At 28.5% G+C, this 16,709-nt stretch overlaps 4 protein-coding genes and 1 long non-coding RNA gene across 7 annotated transcripts; 2 read left to right on the forward strand and 3 right to left on the reverse strand.

Annotated features, from left to right (window-relative positions):
• Positions 1 to 1,488: 1,488 nt before the first annotated feature.
• On the reverse strand, positions 1,489 to 8,681 carry MED28 (Mediator complex subunit 28). Of its 3 annotated transcripts, XM_076394551.1 has the most exons (6): positions 8,627 to 8,681; positions 8,309 to 8,557; positions 7,939 to 8,248; positions 7,645 to 7,868; positions 4,568 to 4,745; positions 1,489 to 4,180 (listed from the first exon to the last, which is right to left on the reverse strand). In XM_076394551.1, exons 2-6 carry the CDS (start codon positions 8,405 to 8,407, stop codon positions 4,146 to 4,148), a joined length of 846 nt encoding a protein of 281 aa, XP_076250666.1. In that variant the 5' UTR covers positions 8,408 to 8,557; positions 8,627 to 8,681; the 3' UTR covers positions 1,489 to 4,145. The 3 variants fall into 3 exon arrangements, with proteins under 3 accessions (XP_076250666.1, XP_076250667.1, XP_076250665.1); XM_076394552.1 differs by having other exon boundaries at positions 1,489 to 4,168; positions 8,309 to 8,681; XM_076394550.1 differs by having other exon boundaries at positions 8,309 to 8,680.
• Positions 8,682 to 8,844: 163 nt separating this feature from the next.
• On the forward strand, positions 8,845 to 10,681 carry LOC143190333 (uncharacterized). Its single transcript, XR_013004209.1, has 2 exons — positions 8,845 to 9,247; positions 9,304 to 10,681. It is a non-coding gene; the product is annotated as an uncharacterized LOC143190333 (long non-coding RNA).
• A 497-nt stretch (positions 10,682 to 11,178) lies between these two features.
• eca (transmembrane p24 trafficking protein eclair) lies at positions 11,179 to 12,118 on the forward strand. Its single transcript, XM_076394558.1, has 3 exons — positions 11,179 to 11,402; positions 11,466 to 11,833; positions 11,889 to 12,118. The coding sequence occupies exons 1-3, from the start codon at positions 11,267 to 11,269 to the stop codon at positions 12,036 to 12,038; spliced, it is 654 nt and encodes a 217-aa protein (XP_076250673.1). The 5' UTR covers positions 11,179 to 11,266; the 3' UTR covers positions 12,039 to 12,118.
• Positions 12,104 to 12,803, reverse strand: Alg13 (Alg13 UDP-N-acetylglucosaminyltransferase subunit). The gene has a single exon (XM_076394559.1). It carries the CDS (start codon positions 12,665 to 12,667, stop codon positions 12,122 to 12,124), a length of 546 nt encoding a protein of 181 aa, XP_076250674.1. The 5' UTR covers positions 12,668 to 12,803; the 3' UTR covers positions 12,104 to 12,121.
• A 636-nt stretch (positions 12,804 to 13,439) lies between these two features.
• Positions 13,440 to 16,123, reverse strand: Dok (docking protein homolog). The gene is made up of 3 exons (XM_076394540.1): positions 15,868 to 16,123; positions 15,187 to 15,776; positions 13,440 to 15,048 (listed from the first exon to the last, which is right to left on the reverse strand). The coding sequence occupies exons 1-3, from the start codon at positions 15,931 to 15,933 to the stop codon at positions 14,094 to 14,096; spliced, it is 1,611 nt and encodes a 536-aa protein (XP_076250655.1). The 5' UTR covers positions 15,934 to 16,123; the 3' UTR covers positions 13,440 to 14,093.
• Positions 16,124 to 16,709: the final 586 nt, after the last annotated feature.

The raw sequence follows: 16,709 nt of genomic DNA on the forward strand, positions 1-16,709 counted from the left end.
TAAAACTGCTTCAGTTTTTTGGTCCAATTATTAATTTAAAATAAATTAAGTTTAATTAATAAATATAGTAATACAATATTTTTTACACATTCTCGCTCTAGAACTACTTTTCATTCTTTCTAGAACAATAAAACAATTCAAAACAACGCAACAATATACAAGAATAGGCGGAACGATATGTAACTCCAGTAACCTTATAGTACCTTCAACAGTATCAATCTTTAAGAAAAAAATATTTATCAGAAAAATTCAGAGAAAAAGAAACTGCGAAAAAATGACAACAAAAGACAATTTAATGAAAATAGCAAAATAAAAATGAATAAGACTTCAAGGACATTCTGAAAATCTTAAACAGCAAGAAAGCTAAAATGATTCCAAAAGCATAACCCACATATAGACAATAAACTTCACATAAATGATAGTGATAAAGAAAAAGTGTGTATAAGTGTCTAAATAATTTTCAGATGAAAAAAATAAAATTACCAATTTGCTAAATTCCCTAATTTAAATGGATGTATCTCTTGACAAATTTACGTTTAGTTAGAAACGCATTCATGAATTAAATAAATAAATATATGCGAAATTAATTTTACAAAAACTTCGTGATTTGACCTAATAGTTGGGGCACAGAGTAACAAACCAAATAAATAATGCTAAATGCTAAAAAATATTGCTTGGCTGTACACTTACTACTCAGCACTCTAAATAGTTACTGAAATTTTATTTACAGATAGATTTACTTTATAAAATAAGATAGTAAACACTCTGAACTACATCTAATACATACAGAAGTTTTACAAGGTAACATATTAAGTCCATTATTGTGTACCTCTATACTGCCCTGCATATAACTGATCTACCAAAAGTGAATATTAGTGTAATTGCTAAGTTCTCTAAAATGCTAAATATCTTGACATGTACCTTCCCCGGCATCTAACGAGGAAGAAAATTAAGCCAAATATAAAGAAATACATTATTGGACGTATAATACGGCCTTATTGGACGAATATCGAAGTTATCCCTAGATAACAACGTATTGCGGTATAAGTCAATATTTTGTTGGCCATACGAAATGCAACTTTTAAGTCTAATATATCGATCATTCAAAGTTTACTAAGCAAGTTATTGCGGGCCATTGTCGATGCATCTCAGGATGTCTATATCAAGTGATTCAACGTGATATTCTTGCAAAAACTATTACATCTTAAAATAATATCTACGTCATAGTTTGCACAAGTTATTTATATATAAATTATCATAACAAATATTTATGTTGAACCACTAAGGGTGATAAAAAATATACGTTTAAGTTAATTCGTCAATATAGAACTATGGACGAAATGCAAATTTAATTCCATGTATATAGTGAATGTGTTAAAATTAAAGATCTGGAATTACCTAATACGATTTTCTAAAAATGATTACATATTAATTTATGGAATATATGAAATATTTCGTTCAAAATACAATTGAAATAAAACGAAGAAACATCCATGACCTTACTTTATTGAGTGGTTCATATCACAATTTTGAAATTCGGTAACGTTACAAGTAATATGAACTTAAAAATTCATTTGCTACAGAAAACAACTATAAGTATTTACATTGGTAACTTATAGTAGTCCATGCATTACAAAAATGTTTTGTTTCCTTTTGATAAAAATCACAGAATAACTTTATGTATTGCCAAATAGGTAGTTTGCTTATTAAAAATGTTAGATTAGAAATAACAATATTCCTTTGTTCATTCTTAGATAAAATGCGAATTAAAGCGATTGAAGAAATTGCTATTTCATTTAAAAAATCAGATTAGTGATCTGAAATTTATTTTCATCTTTGAAATTACATAATTTATTTATGATAATAATACTGCTATTCTACTAAATACGCAGTTTTTATAAGTATAATAATCTAAAATACTATTTTCAGTAGCTTAAAAACTTCCTATTATGATTATTCTCAAATAACCTGACACAATCTTTCAAACAACATAACATTTTATTAAAATTAATTCCGCCATCGGCTAATGAGAAATTAAATGTCCTTGTTGTCTTTGTTAATTCTTAATTAACAGCAAAAAATAAAATATCCGTATGTTTACGAACAATTAAAATCCATTATAAGCTAAAGATACACCCTGTATTATTCATTATAACTAATTGAGAAAAAATTGGGTGTCAATTTCCATTAATCTAAATGTTACTTTAACTTTGGCTTATAAATAGTCTAGTTAAATTTAAGTAATTGTATTCAATAAATGAAAATCTTTTTAAAAAAGCTCTAGTAGCAAATATCATGGCTTGAACAGATCAGTTCATAAATCTGTACTTAATGATTTTTTTAAATATCAGATGATAGTGTGTAACTGATATTCTTTAGATTAATTAAAATACGGAGCATCCGATATTTGTACTAGACACTCGGAAAATAAAAGCGAAGTGAAGTAATACTTTTAAAAATAGATGGAATGATATCTCTTTGAAAGAATCATCTGTTAAGAATAACATATTTGGAGAAAGCAATGAGATGGTGATACGCATACTGTCAGCAAGGAAACTGAATATATTGATAGAAAATGTGTCAAAATGGAGAGCAGTTAATAAATTAATTTGTAACATATTAAGGAAAAAATACGAAGTTTTGTTTGGTGACAATGAACGACAAAACTAAATACGTAGAATACATACGTAAACATTAGAAATGTTGGTTACGTTGGCTGGTATTCATACCAGAATTTACTTGCTTCTCAAATGGCATTAATAATTACGTTATATTTACCGACCATCATTCAAGCCTAAATCAACAAAACTCTCATATTCTTTTCGTGAAACATAAAGTAAGCTTATCGCAGACTTTTTTTGATTTATAAACACTCCACAAGTTTGACACAACTCAAATATATTTTAAATCGAAAATAATAGTACTAAACAAATATATTGTTGGAACTTTTCCAAACTATGAAGTAAAAACACACATTGTCAAATTAATAAAAGTAGCAATATCACACATATTAAAAATAATTCACGTGAAATTGCAATGAGGCAATTAAAAAGACACAAAAAGTGAGACCTTAATGCAATTTCGTTGTATGTTTTGAAATCCTTTATTTATTGGTGTTAAATTACATGCAATCCTTCTAATTGTCCATATGAAAATATGTTCAACAGATACGTTGTCTGCATTTATCGTCTAATTTGAGAAAATCCTTCCATGACAATATACTAATTCTTAGGATGAAAATCTGAATATGCCTTTAAAAACATCATATAGACTCTTTATCGTACATTCCTAATGAAAAACTATAGTATTGAAAATGATGCCCAGCTCGTGTGTGTTTTCCCCTGCGGTTAAACAAGATTCACAGCCAAATAGTACGTCAAATAATCAAATCCTTGCGTATTTCACTTAAAAATGTCACTTTTCAAATGTGGTACCACTACATCTTTATGGAATAAATGTGAAACTAAAACTAAACCCTTTAACAATTATTAATATTTTATACTCTATATGTAAATTCCCTATACTACCGAAGATAACATAACGTAACATATTTGAATACGATTTTCTTTAATATATTAAATTACCTATTAGACCTATATTTAAGAATATACATTTTGTTTAATTTCTTTTTTTTAACACTGTCTTGATGGAATGTCCATACGAGTTGAAATCATCAAGAGTTGTTCTACAATACTGCAAAATAAAAGGTTGATCATCTCCAAAGGAAAAGCTAAAATACCTAAACTACATCAATTCCTTCATATTAGGGCTAAAAAGAACAATGTCACATTCAAAAGTTTCGTATTCGAACAACCCTTGCTAAATTTTTGAAGTCAATTTCAGATAAGGTTATAATAATCAATATTTTATCTACTAATATTAATCAACTATAATTATATATCTATATTTATAATTGATCAACTATTGATGATATAATTGTGTTAATACGTGAATGAATTGCTGTTTTCTGAAGTTGACTTTTTCATTGCGTATTTTATGAATTCCCTGTAGAAAATTTCTGATCCTTCCTCTGCCACGGGGGGAAAGGATTAGGGTGACAGGTAATCGGGCTGTAAGACAGAAGTGCCGCGACCACGTCCTCGCCCTCTGCCTCTTCCCCTACCACGCCCCCTACCGCGTCCTCGTCACCTTCGCCCATCGGTCATTCCTGCAACATAGTCTTTAAAAAAAGAAATGGCAAATTATTATTTTACCGACAACCTATTCATTTAAGAGTTCTAAAAACGAATCGAAATCAATTTATTTTGTGTACGATTGTTACAAGTGATAACAATTATTATTAGAAATATTAAGTAAAAAATTGTTATAAATTAAAAGGAAAGTAGGTGTCAAATTTAAGATTAAGAATAGCTAAGGCTATTCTCAAATAATTTTCATTTACATTTAAGTTATCCTCAATTGCAAAATAACATTATAGTATTTGTAAAACTTAGATGTTTATTCACGTTTGGGTATTCCACAAATTTAACTATTTACATCTGCTTTTATTACAGCGTTTTTTTGTGATTCAACAAAAAGCATCAAATATATTTTAAATGCCACTTACCTATATTACTGGTAGTTTTTTCAAGATAGGCCAGTGGTCCTTGAAGTACACCACCTGGCCCTGTTTGAGGAAAAGGAGTGCCTCTGGCACCAGTCATACCCTGTTGCTGCATGAACATAGCTTGCTGGGGGGACAGCATACCGCTACCAACACTGCCTCCAGTCAAACCAGGAGGGACCTTAACAAATATAACAAAAACATCTCAGTAACAGTTGAGATTTTTTTCTTTCTTTGCAAATTTTGTACATTTATAAATAAAATAAAATGGCATGCACTCTGGTTCTGTTGTATACTTGTTAACCAACCCTCCTGGTTCACTGCAGTCTATTCATTTGACAAATAAAGCGTAGAGAATATGATTTTCCAAATATTTTATTGGACTCTATTCCACATATACATTTCAGGAAAAAATTAATTAATATCATCTAGTTAATATCATCAGATTTCTTTTGCTAACGAAAAATTATGATGTACAATAAAAACGAAATAAGAACCTTCAAGAAAAGGCACATTTGAGCAAGTTAATAATGTTAACTACACAAATACTTTTTAAATTACTACATTGTACATTATCACATTTTGACTTTTATTTTTAAAAACTTTTATACTGACTGAAGGTATTGCTCTAGAAAAAAGAAACCCTGAGAGTTAGTATACAAATATACAATTGTATTAATAAAAAAAAATATTGTAGGAACTAAATTTCCTGCGTCTTACTTTTCAAGTACAAGTAAACATGTATACTACTTTAAATGGGACAAGATAATGGAATTTTCAACTAGTTTACATGAAGGGAAAAAGTTAGGATACACTATAATTAATGTACAATTTTTTGTAAGAAAATATTATTTGTATTTTGTCCAATAATGACTGAGGATAAAAATATTTCACTCTCAGAAAATAAATTCAATCTAATGCAAATTCTGAAAAGCAAATTACGAATCTTAAAACTAAATACAAAAATACAATAAATAAACCAATAAACATCGACAATGAACATATAAACAGAGGTCTCTTAAATATATAAATTATTATTAAATGGTGCTCACTGCTGTAGACTTTCGAAATTCATAGGATACATATTAATTTTCCACACAACTAGTGGAAACTAGCAATAAGCACCAACAGAAGCAGACAAAAAAAATTGATATAAAAATCTGTTAAAAATGAACAACTATTTAAAATTGATTTGGCTAAGAATGTCTTTTTTACTTATGGCACAAATATAATTTTTAATATCACTAATAGACTTGTAAAGCTTTTTATTAAGGGTCTCCAAATTGATTAGGGATCTATCATCGCTTAATTAACGTTTCGTATACTACAAGAAACATGAAAAAATAATAAATAAATTGTTCTAAATCTACTTTGCTCGGCATAGAATATTAAAATTATTTAAATAATTTCTAAAACAGTTAAATTAATAACTGATATTTATGCATTTTAACAATAAACCTAAAATATATATGTACAAAACATGGTTTAAGTGTAGGAACATAATAAAATATACATACTAAAATTCGCTGCTTATAAACGACTTGTCAAAAACAATAAACTACGTACACTTAATTCCTTTTATAGTTTTAGAGGTACTCATGAAATTCTTCAAATAGAAAAATTAATTATTAATGACTTCTAGTTATTAAAATATTCTCGATAAATCAAATTATTTATATTAACATGTCTTTGCAGTGTATCTTGCTTTGACAAGTTTTACTAATCATTATCAAAGGATTAAAAATTATGGCAATCCCATTTAACTTAAAAGTAAGCATTATAAGCCTTATCTTGATTATTTATGTGAATAAGATAGTTTTGACATGATGTAATAATTTGCATAAAAGTATTGATATCTTATTTTCAACATCTTATTTTCGACTTAAAGGGAACTAGACAAAAATATAATCATCTGTAACATAGAAACACTCAATTATTATCAGGAAATCTAGTTATTACGGAAATTTCTTATTTTGAATCCAATGGAGAATTGATAATTTTAAAAATAATGGGTATGCCAAAATTTTTTAAACCAAAGCATTTAAAGCCAATTAATGTAAAAAAGCTTACCAATATAATTTAATAATTAAAAAATGAACTCAATGTATGAATGGTTATGCTTATAAATTGCTTAACATAATTCTCAGCCTTATATTAAACATTTTAACTATTAAAATATCAGTTCTGACACTATATGATGATTATACAGATACTAAATAAACTTTAGTTTGAAATATTTTTGTTTTAAATTAAGTTACAATATTTTAATATGATTATCATATTTTATTGTGATTTTTTTCTTATTATATATGCAATATAGTTAAAATGGACAATAATATTAGAAGAAAAGAATTAATATGTAAAATTACAATTACATAACAAACTACACATTTTTGCATTTTTTTATTATCTTAATATCATTGTTATTTCCACTTAAATGACTTCGGAGTTCTATGAAATGTTATGGAATTATCGACCAACTACTAATACAGTTGTATTAAAATATATCCATTGTCAATTCTAATTATTATCGCAAAAAATTAATTTTATTTAGGTAATAGAAATATCCTTTTTTAATAATCTTACATAAACTGAAAATAGCCATCTTGTAGAGTTATAAAAGATGTACATTTTTCTTTAAAAAAATTATTAATATATAGAAATATGTTATTTTATATTTTTAGTATATCATGAAAGACATTGTTAAGTTAATCGGAATTCAATAATAAGTATTTAATCACAGATTTATAGTGATGTTGAAATTCAAACCATTCATACCTTTTGCATTTTCAATATCATGTAATAATTTAGTTGTAAATGTATTGACAGTTTCCTTTCATTTCTTTTAATTTTATTCTAGAAAAATATTTTTTTAGTTATTCAAATAAACCAACTAAATATAGTTAGTAAAAAGTAACCTATATACAAATATAATATTCACCTTTCATTGCTACAACATTTTCTAAAGAAAAGTGGGAATTTTTCTTGTATTTTCTTGTTCAGCATTTTGCTCAATCTATCTTATTAATATTGTAGAATTGAAAGAGTTTTTGTTCATTAGGACTTCACCGACGATCTACCTGCATTTGTTGCATTTGCTGCATCTGCTGTAGCTGTTGTTGTTGTTGCAGTTGCTGCTGTTGCATCTGAATCTGTTGCTGTTGTTGTAATTGTTGCTGCATAGCTGGAGAAATAGTTGAAATCATTTGGCTAGGTGTTTGATTCCCACTAGGTATGTTGGGAATTGGTGACGGTGGAACAGATGGTGTACCAGCAGCAGCATTGCTTGGTGTTGTACTGCCCCCTATGTAATTAAAAAATATAAATTGATAATCATTCAAAATTTAATCTGAAAATAAAATTTCAACATTTACCTGCTTGTGCTGGACTCTTGGCATAACTATGCAAATCAGCTAATAAATTCTGCCAAACAGCAATTTTGTCATAATGTCTCCTAATTAGTTCTTCTTTCCTAGCTAATTCTACCCGAAGTTCAGTTATATCTTCCTTGACATTCATTTCCGGTTTTAGAGCAGACAGTAAAAATCTTTTTTGTAAAAAAAATGCTTCCATTTGCCGAGCAAGATCAATAAACCTTAAGATAGTTTGTTCAACTTCAACTTTAATTTCATCTTTATCTGTGGTTGGTACTGCTTCTTCCTTGGTTAAAACATTCAAAGAGGACTAAAATATTATAACCAAATAGTTTAAATTTAAAAGAGTTTAAATTTATATCCAACTTACCTGAAATGCTTCTTCAAATTCATCTACTAAATTCCCACTACTATTTGTAGGTGTGGCCATGGCTGATACAGGAGGTGAAGTTTCTTTAAGAGGATTCATAGAAAATGTAACTTAAGGTTTTGATAATCATTAAAGGTTTTAATATTCCGTATATGAAGCAATTTATTCTAAATATACAAGCTGAAAGAACTAGCCGCACTAAACAATGTTGTACAAGAATAATTATTTTATAACAATAAGGGATTCCATCTACAAATATTTAATTTATTTAAATAAGGTAAACTTGTACTTAAATCGGAATAATTTGCTTTAAATTACCATATTCAGAACAAGCCCAACATTTAAGCATTTAAGTACTGACAGATGTAAGTCATAGAAAAAATAGAAATTTCACGGTATAGGCGACCTTGGGGAAATGTTTTGTTTAGTTCAATCAACTGTAGCGCTGCGATCGCAAATTATGATTGGCAGTTTAAATTGCAGGTGCCGCCACTAACATGAAATGTGATTGGTCGATCAAATTGTGTGAAATCAGCATTTTCTATAGGCGTCCATTTTTATGTTTGTTGTTTGTAGGTTATGGTTTTTGTTTAGATCACGAAATTTTCGTTTTACGTTGTGCATATTTTCTGTTTTACATTAATTATTATGGGGTAATAATATAAAAATTGATGACAATACGTCAGTGTAGTAAAAGATGTAGTGTACCGGGGTAAAATTCTACTACGGAAATTAGACATCGTTTCCCAAAGAATGATCTCGATACTTTCCAAAAATGGGTTGATCAAGTAAATAATAGTAAGTTACCTGGATAAACCACAATGCAAATATATCAACGTCATGGTGTTTGTTATGGACATATTAGTGAAAAATTTAGAATTATCCTTCCTTCACGAACAGGTATTTGGGTAAATGCATATCCATCATTGGTTTTATCAGGTACATATAAAATTATCTATCTACTACATGTCTGTTTATATATTGTTTGTTTACAGAAACTCAAAAACTTATGAAGATGTTAGTAGTAATAAAATTCAATTAATCTACCAAGTTGTGCGTATGTTGTCAATGTGATGTCTCTACATAAAGAAGTCTTACAAGAAGGTAATAATTAATATAACTGGATAATTAGTAGTAATAAATACTACTTTTAATTGTAAAATATCCCTAAAATATTTGCAATACTTTAACTTTTTAGAACAATCAGTGTTCAATCATTTTATAGTAGAGGAATTATATATTTAAATTTGATTGCCTTGTTAAGAAAATATTTGTTATGGTGCCATCAATTAAAAATTTAATTGCTACTTTTAGGGGATTTATTAACTTAAAGATATCTATTTTGTCTAAATTTACAAATAACTACATTTGTTTAACAAATCTTAACAAAGATTGCTTAAAGATTTTTGTTGGATCTATTAGAGGTCATAGAGGTAGAAACAGCATCCTTCCCCTAGTATGTTCGAGAAATTTCTAAAAGGGCTCATCATTTCATTTTTTTCACATCATTCGCCCGGAGCAAATTGTGAAGAAGATGAACATGTTGGCGCTTTAGATAACTTACATTATTTTTTAACTGGAGATGTAGCATCACCAGAGGTTGTAGAATCACCAGTTGAGTCTATATTTTCAGTTCCAGAGAACTTTGCTCTGAGGAAAACAAGAGTGGAACGTTGCATGTTAGTCTATATTTCAGGCTATTTGATAAAACTTCTGAGAAAAAAGACAACGTGCAATATCTGTCTACATTCTACATTAAGTAGTTCCACAGATCAAAAACTCGATACTGATTTTATAGAAGCGATGCAGCCGCGTAGACCCAAATTAACAACTCCATCAAGACTGTTTTACTATACTGTTTGTAGATCTTTAAGCTATCTCTTTTATTTAATACCTAGATTTTGTCATAAAAATAGCATATCTGTTATTCTGAGAGATGTCTTAAAAAAACACATAAATTTTAAACGTTTCAACTGCCCAGTCCATAGCGATTTTGAAGACCACATTTTAAATCTTATTGTCAAATGTTCATTGTATTTTTGGGTTAAACAAGTTAATTCAATATTAACAGGGAAGGACTTAAAGTTTACCTTCAGTATAGCACAAATACAAGATAGAACTCTAATAGATCCTATAAAATTGATGGCAATAAACAAAAACGAAAAAGGGAGCAGGCGTTATAGAAGAGTATTTTAATTATTTTGTCTGGAGTATGGGGCTTTTAATTTTTTTTATTTACATTTTTGTAGTTTATTTATTTTTGCTTTTTGCAATTATGTATATTTCTGTTGTTTTTTATTATTATTTATATTATTTACATTTATGTATATTTGTATAGGATTTTATTTTAATAAATTAGTTTTTTAAATTAAATTCGATTTTCATTCAAATATTATTGGCCAGCAAATGTGACGTCATAAAATAGTCACGTGAAATGGCTGACCAATCAAAGCAAATTATTTTCCTTACAGGATTCTATATAATATTTTTAAACTAACCAATCAAATTCACGTTGTCAGCGCCACCAATGATTGGACTAAACAAGATTTTGCCCCACCACTTAGCATTGTAGTTGCACACCCCTGATGTAAGTCAGATTTCGAAGAAAATCAATATATATATACTATAATAGGGATGCTGAAAAATATCGATATATATATATATATATATAGAGAGAGAGAGAGAGAGAAACTATTGTATCGATACATTTCGGCGATAATTTTTTGTTGGATAATAATATATTGATATATTGATACTAATATATTGATACATTTTTGGGCCGATTTTTTTCGATATAGATTCGATAAAAATCTTCTCGATATTCGAAGAGTTTGGTTATGATACCTATAAGATATTTTAAGTTAAAACTTATTACGAAAAAGAAGAGATGTTCTTCATTTCCTATGTTCATTTATGAACAAGTGACGTGTGAAAGAAAAGAGATATATAAAATAAAATATGTTTTCAAAAGTGTTATTAACAACATCATGTTTAATGTTACTTATAGATATCTCTTCAGCATTATATTTTCATATTGCAGAAACGGAACGGAAGTGTTTCATTGAAGAAATTCCAGATGAGACAAATGTTATAGGTACTATCCACTTTTCATACATATTTTGTATATACAACAATTCTAATTAAATAAATTTTGTAGTAAACTATAAAGTGGAGCTTTATGACCCCCGAACTGGAGGATTTATGCCCTCATCTCCAGGAATTGGAATGCATGTAGAAATTAGAGATCCAGATGATAAAACTATCCTTTCTAGAGTTTATTCATCAGAAGGGAAAATTTCTTTTACTTCTCATAATCCTGGTGAACATGTTATTTGTTTATATTCAAACAGTTCTGCTTGGTTTGGTGGATCACAACTACGTGTTCATTTAGATATACAAGTCGGAGAACATGCAATTAACTATGGTGAAGTCATGCAGAAGGAAAAGCTGTCTCAACTACAGTTGAGAATTAGACAATTATTGGACCAGGTTGAACAAATAACTAAGGAACAAAACTATCAAAGGGTAAAAATGATTTTTTGTGGTATTAAAGTTTCATATTTTACAGTAATTTTTTTAGTATCGAGAGGACAGATTTAGACAAACTAGTGAAAGTACAAATTCCAGGGTTTTGTGGTGGTCTATAACACAAACTGCTGTCTTGATTGCCATGGGTGCTTGGCAAATGAAACATTTAAAATCCTTCTTTGAAGCTAAAAAACTGGTGTAACATGAATTCAATGAGTGTTGAATATATTTTTAGTTTTAATCTTAAGTTTTTGAAATAAATTCACATTGTTTATACAATAACTTTTATTCAATAAATCCACAACATTTATTTAAATAGTTTGAAAAGGTGTTTTTGGCAGGATATGGATAACATTTCAATAGTGTAATGTCTTTCTGCAATGTTTCACAAAGTGTCTTATAAGTACAATAATAGACATATCCATCATCTTGAAGTTGTTTTGCCAAATCTGCTTGATGGTTACCCATTAAGTCTTCATTAATTACCACAATTAAAGGCTTTTTGTTTCGTAAAACATCCAGACAAGTGCCTGCACCAGCATGACTAATAACCAAATCTGCCTTTTCTATTTCTTCAGTGAAATTTTCAAAATATTTATCACACTTTAATGTCAATGTATCAGTTGCTTCAATTATGATGGAATTGTTGTTCACATGCCATTTTAACTTAGTTTCACTTGCAATATCTTTTGGGTCAAACCCAGTTTGAACCTGCACAAATGTATAACCTAGTCTGTCTAAAATATTTATGACTTGTGAATCGATTATTGTTTCAATAAGTTTTGTAAATTTAGTTGTTCCTACAGTTACAAATACGTGTTTACTTTTCATTTTTTTAGATGTGTAACTTTTTATTCCGATATTATTTTATTACAAGGATATATAATAATAAAATGTTATTTATTTACCCCAGAGAGTTATAACAGAGTTTAGTATAAAATAGGCAGAATTTTTCTTTATTATATGCCCATAATTTATATTTTATTTGCCATTTTAGTTAGAGAGACAACATAATGAAGATTGTCACATATCATGAAAGAAGAATCTTTATTTGTTAACCTAACATTAAGTCCATCAATAACCGAAAAATCAATAAAGATACAAAAAATTGTATTGAAAGTTACTAACTAAATGGCTTCAAGAAGAATTTTTATAGTTTTTCGCCATATGAGAAGTTATGCTATAGCCACAATTCGCCAAACTGGAAAAAACAAATATCTACTTCCTAAAGGCAATATTTTCCCAAACAACGTAATTAGAAACTTCAGTACTGAATCAAGCTTAAATTCTATACCGTTAACAAAAGTGGAACGTAAATTGCATTTGGAATACACTTGCAAAATATGTAACACTAGAAACAAACATCAAATATCTAAACTGGCTTATGAAAAAGGAGTAGTTATAGTTGAATGTATTGAATGCAAGAATAATCATTTAATTGCGGATAATCTCAGCTGGTTTACTGATCTAAATGGAAAAAGAAATATAGAAGAAATTTTAGCAGAAAAAGGTGAAGCTGTTAGAAAAATCAACTTAGGGGAATATGTTGAAAACGTTACTTAACACATTTTGAAATATCTGTAATGCATAATGAAATAAATAATCAATACAGTTTACATTTATTGTTTACTACCAGAATAATCTTACATCACTTTTTAAGTAACATGTTTGTTATATAAAATACAAAACAAATTAAAATATGGCAACATTATCTAGTAAATTGTTAAAATATCAATCTCAAGATTTCAATTAATTATGATGTTGTGAAGTGTCTATTAACTAAAAAGATTGAGAAAAATTAGAGTTACTTTATCAAATAACATTTTACTTATAATACTACTTAAATGAAAATAATATACATACATCTAATCAATATAAAAGAATGTATAAATCCAGGTATAAAATTGCAAAAGGAGTTGATAATTTTTTTAAATTTATAATATATTCTATTACCTATTAAATTGTTAAAATATCGCATTTTGGAATATAATCAGTCTTAAATCATGTATTTACTTGGTATACAGAAATTTTGTGATTGCCAGCAATTGATTAAAGTTATGGAAGCATACTTTAGTTATACATTTGATGGAGGTGGTGATATATTTTGATGATGTATGTTTACTTATCACAGAAAAACTCCAATTTTCTCATCATACTGGAGAAAATGTCTTAAGCTAATTTCAAGCGTAAAATAGTAAAAATTTAGGCACTTCTTGATACTCTAATGAGCTTCTTATTTCCACTACTTTTTCAAGGACTAGACTCGTTTTGGTTTGCTTACAATCGCATATGGTTTATCATTTTGAAATTGATGTGGAACATTTTCAATTTTCTTTTTTAACTGCTTAAATTGTGGACTTTTATTTGAGGAGTCCATACTGACAACTTCTTTCAGAGCTCCTGTGTTATGATCTTTTTTTATTTGTCCATATCCTAGATGTGAATCATCCGCAGATCTTGCTGGTTCCATACACTGAACTTCATCATAGTGGTTAACTGAAGGAGTTGAAATGGACGGAGGTAGTGGGGGAGGCAATACTTGTTTATAACCTGAGCTAACATTAAGCCTACTGGACGAACCAAAGAAATTTAAATGGTCATAATATTGATCATCTGAAGAAATACTATGCTCAGTAATCACAGCTGGTGCGGGGAGTTTTTCGTTGCTCCTGACATCATTATCAATAAGTCTCATGTCATTCATAGACTGAGTTAAATTGTTACGTCCCCATGATATGTATTCCTCCATATCATTGAGTTGTTCTGTGTGACTGGGTGTTTCTACGCCCATAGTGCGCCATGCGTCTTTTCGTTGCTCTACAGTATCATATTTACGAACACCCACATCAGGTACTTGGACATCCTGATAGTCATGCTCTTTATTAATGGTAACTACAGGCACAGAACCTAAACAATAATTTTTTTGAGGTACAGTCTTTCTTGGTGCTTTTTTAGGTGCAGCCTTTCCTATACTACTACTTTCCAAAGTGGAAGGTGTGTAAGAAGAAGCTGTTGGTGATATATTCGAATCTTGGAATGAGCTTGGGTTCGACCTTAATGACAGTGTGGTAGGTGACGCTAGAAGTGGACTTCGTGATCTAGCTTCCATGCCTATAGCAGCATGGAATTGAACATCTCCACAGTCTAGGAGGGAAGATTTTGATTCACTGTCAAGCATTTTCTTTATGGATTTCATTTTTGATGCTAGACATCTGAAATATTTTATGATTATTAATATTAATATTTCATTAATTACTAATTTCATATTACATTATTAATAGACTAGAAATAAGCAATATATGATTTCATTAAATTATGATACAGATAATATAAGATTATTTACTTTTTACCTGTAAATATCTTGTTCATGTGGATGTTCCAGATAGAAAATACCCTCACCACTAGCACATTTTCTCCCAGATTCAAAAGTAAATTTACCATTTTTATATCCATATTTTCTAATAAAACAGTATGGCCAAGAATACAACAACTTGTTATCAGTATCATTACGAAGCTGTAGTGCTCTTTGTGTAATAACTAAAATATAATCTTTAACCTCCAATTTGCATCTTTTTGAAGCTTCAGATGGGCATAGTCTGACATGGAAAACACCCTCATCAGTTGAACAATAAAGATCATTATTTTCTTCTATACCAGATATTTCAGCAATTTCATGAGGGAAAGCAACAGACTGAACTGCCTTGAACCATTCATTGAAAATATCATCCCCCTGATCTTCAAATACAGTGGCAAATTCATATTCAGCTGTCTTGGTTAAAATACTAAAGACATTTGACAATTTGGGTGTAATTTTTATGACATTTTCTAGTGTTACTATCTTCGGTTGTCCAGTACAGGTTTCAGTTTCAAATATTTCTATTCGAGCTATTCCAAATTTACTAGACTTATATAATAAACAGTATTTCTTTTGCCAGGATTTCTAAAAAATATGATTGCTTTGACACATATTTTTCTATATAATGCAATATAAAAGAGTAATAAAATTATAATTTTATATTTCAAAAAAATACCTTTAAAATTTTCCCACTAGGGGGTAACAAGAGAAACCCCTGATATATGGGATCGTCAATTTCCATTTCAATATAGTTTTATAATTAGTAAATTGTATTAACACAAACACGTCATTGTGCACAATACCACATCCTAAAACGATTTGCGAATTTAAATTTTTATCAGTAAATATTGGTAACATAATAATTTTTTATCAGCATTTATCAACAACACATCAATAACAATGGGTTTTGTATTACTATGTTGTCATATTTAATTTTTTAAGATTAGGTTATGTTGACATAATTTTATTTATCATTTTTTATTACCAAGTATTTATTATCAATAACTAATAGTAAATGCGGTATAGCCAATTAAGTCATAGACGATTTATATTTACACTCTATTTATATTATTTATTTATCCTTACTTAAAAACTTAAGAAAATAAATACGGCAACATTGGTTCGGCGGGTGGACGCTCCTTTTATACGGAAATTCCAGGGATGCATGTATAGCTTTCTTATCTTCGGGCTACATAGAGAGGTGAGATCGTACGATTTATTACGTACCTGTTATTTAATTCATTAAGAAGATAATACATATATGAACAATGTATACAATATACTATTAAATACTAAAATTAAATAAAATACATCTAATTGTATTAAATAAATACAATTAAATCCATAGCACTCATGGATGTTATTTTTATATTGAATACATCACTTATTGATTAATATATTTATTTTTCACATTTTATATATCCTTGTGAAAACTGATATAAATTGCCTTTTATATTACAATATTAATAAAACTAAATATACTAAATATGTTGATTTAATTTGAATTTAAGATTTATT

The sequence above is a fragment of the Rhynchophorus ferrugineus genome, unplaced genomic scaffold (genome assembly GCF_030347505.1).
Source record: "Rhynchophorus ferrugineus isolate W39M unplaced genomic scaffold, kcgeb_rfMv2 rfM2, whole genome shotgun sequence".
Classification (NCBI taxonomy): Eukaryota; Metazoa; Arthropoda; class Insecta; order Coleoptera; family Curculionidae; genus Rhynchophorus; species Rhynchophorus ferrugineus.